This window comes from Mizuhopecten yessoensis, unplaced genomic scaffold, assembly GCF_002113885.1.
Source record: "Mizuhopecten yessoensis strain PY_sf001 unplaced genomic scaffold, ASM211388v2 scaffold11117, whole genome shotgun sequence".
Classification (NCBI taxonomy): domain Eukaryota; kingdom Metazoa; phylum Mollusca; class Bivalvia; order Pectinida; family Pectinidae; genus Mizuhopecten; species Mizuhopecten yessoensis.
In genome coordinates this window covers 375946-378493 of record NW_018408888.1, presented here as the reverse complement: position 1 = coordinate 378493, position 2548 = coordinate 375946, and the positions used below count along the sequence as shown (strand labels likewise).

Below are 2548 nucleotides of genomic sequence, written 5' to 3'. Positions count from 1 at the left end.
ATACAAACCAATACATACACATACAAACCAATACATACATATACAAACCAATACATATATATACAAACCAATACATACACATACAAACCAATACATACACATACAAACCAATACATACATATACAACCCAATACATACATATACAAACCAATACATACATATACAAAACAATACATACATATACAAACCAATACATACATATACAAATATACAAATCAATTCATAGACTCACTTCCTGTCTCCATAAGATTCTGACTGCTAAATATTTTCAGCATATGTGAATATGATCTGTATATTGTATGTACTTGAATCAAAAGGCTATTGTATGTCAAGTCTAACCTGTATTCTGAGACCACCTTGGAGAAATCAATAAAGCGGTCTATTTTCATGCGTGGTCTCTAAATACAGGTTCAGTTAAAATTAAGATAACTACAAAAGAATTTAATGTGGTCTGTTAACACAGGTTGTGTCTTTGATTTCATTTCAACAAATGCTATTCAAAGATGATACTTGAAAGGGATTGAACAACAGCTGGGCCTATATCAGTTCTCTCCAAAGAATACTGAAATATCCTAGCCAGCATAGTTGGTCTCTTTGTATTTCTTCGAATGTTGAAATATGCCATGCGCTATTGTTCTATTTTTAGGCGATGTTGTACACTTTGCCCACATTGATGAAAACTCACTGGATCATACGCCGATCAATGACCTCCTTGAGAAGGCAGGAGTCGCTGCTGTCAGTTTCCCAAAGGACAAACGAGAGTAACAGTTATACAAGGCAGTGTACTTGGACCATCATTGTTTGTTTTGTACATAAATGACCTACCAGATGTCATTGATTCGAACGCCCTACTCTTTGTCGATGATACTAAATTGTATAAAGACACCAGGGTCAATGGTGATCTTCAGCAGGATCTAGACAATTTACAACAATGGTCGGACAAAATGGTTGCTATAATTTCACCCAGACAAATGCAAACAATGTATTTGGGAAAGAAAAAATGTGCAAATGATCTGCATTTATACAAAGATGTTGATGGTCTGAGAACAACAGTAACGCTAACTGAGGAAATGTAAGAGAAAGGCCTTGGGATAATTGTTGACAATAAATTAAGTTTTAGAAATCATATACAAGCCGCCATGAACAAAGTAAACTGAAAACTTGGAGCCATTAGAAGAACATATACATACTTGGATAATAAATCATTCTGCCTACTTTAGTTCGACCCCATCTAGAGTATGGAGCATGTGTATGGAATTTCCATACGAGGAAAGCTTGCGTCGTCGTAAACTCTCGAGGACATTCACTCAGCCTGGATAAATCAAGGAACAGACTAGACGTTAGGAAATACTCATTTACTCAAGGAATAGTTAGCAACTGGAATTACCTACCTGAGAATGTGATTCAAGCACCAAATCTAATATTTTTCGAAAACCGCATTGATACATTTTGGTAAAGTGATGAAAGGAGATCCACAACAACATTGGAGTGACGTCACATCAAAAACATTCTTATTTATCATGATTAAATAAATATAGACTATGATCAGAATTTGGAGGCAGATATATATTGCAGGAAAGCGTTTGTGGGGGTATTTAAACTGTTACAGAAATAAATCATTTGTCAGTGAAATTGACAAATGTTTGAACTAAATAGATTTTCATCATTGTCTGCTTCTTTACACACTATATAAGGACAAAATACGTATGATATTAGGCATGCATGAAAATGACAATGTCAGCAATTTGGTGACATACTGTCAAATGAAGTTTTTGTTAGTTCTGTCTCAAAGAAACTATTTTTTAAACATGTTAAATACATTGTGTAGAATGTGGTAGGAATTTCATTTGAATACATGTACATGTGTTTCCATATTGTAAGTGTGAAAGAACTTACCATAATTTTATTTTCCTATTTGTATATTGAAGCTTTGATTTTTTTACATTTCTACATGTGATGTTGATTTATTTAAAGGTACTTCTGCAAATGTATGTACAATACTATGATATATGAAGTTTTGATTTTTTTGCATACTTTTTCCACCATTTTTTCACAAGCACATTAGCAGAATGTGAATTTAGTTTTTAAACTACCTGTACAAGTATATTATACAACTAGTATATAATCAGGGTATTATGGATTCCTAATTACTGTTATAGTATTGATACTAGATTATTGTAGAATGATTTAAGATATGTGTTAAACTCTTTCAAACACTTACGCCCTTTCAAACACTTACGCCAAGTTAGTCACCATTCATTTTATATCATATTTAAAGTTATTAAATATTTATTTTATATGACTTATATTCATTTTCTGTAGTTATTATTATTTTAAACTGATAATATGTATGTAACTTTATGTTTTATGCAAGCTTTGGTAACATATTTGTTAAATCGTGAAATACTAATAATCAGATGTGTAAGTTGCAGGTTTGAAAGGAAGGTCTGACAAATGTAAACATTTTAACCACACGACTTGCATACTTTTATATTAAAAAACTTGTTATAATAAGTTTATAAGTACAGAAGCCTGCATGAATTTCGTC

General features: G+C 32.1%; 1 protein-coding gene across 2 annotated transcripts in view; it reads left to right on the top strand.

The window, feature by feature from the left end:
- The window catches only part of LOC110466112 (thioredoxin-like protein AAED1), a 14895-nt gene extending 13629 nt beyond the window's left edge, over window positions 1-1266 (top strand). For both annotated transcript variants that reach the window (XM_021522438.1, XM_021522439.1), the window contains one exon: window positions 647-1266. In XM_021522438.1, the coding sequence (XP_021378113.1) occupies window positions 647-765 (119 nt within the window). In that variant the 3' untranslated portion in view covers window positions 766-1266. The remainder of the gene's footprint in view (window positions 1-646) is intronic.
- Window positions 1267-2548: the final 1282 nt, after the last annotated feature.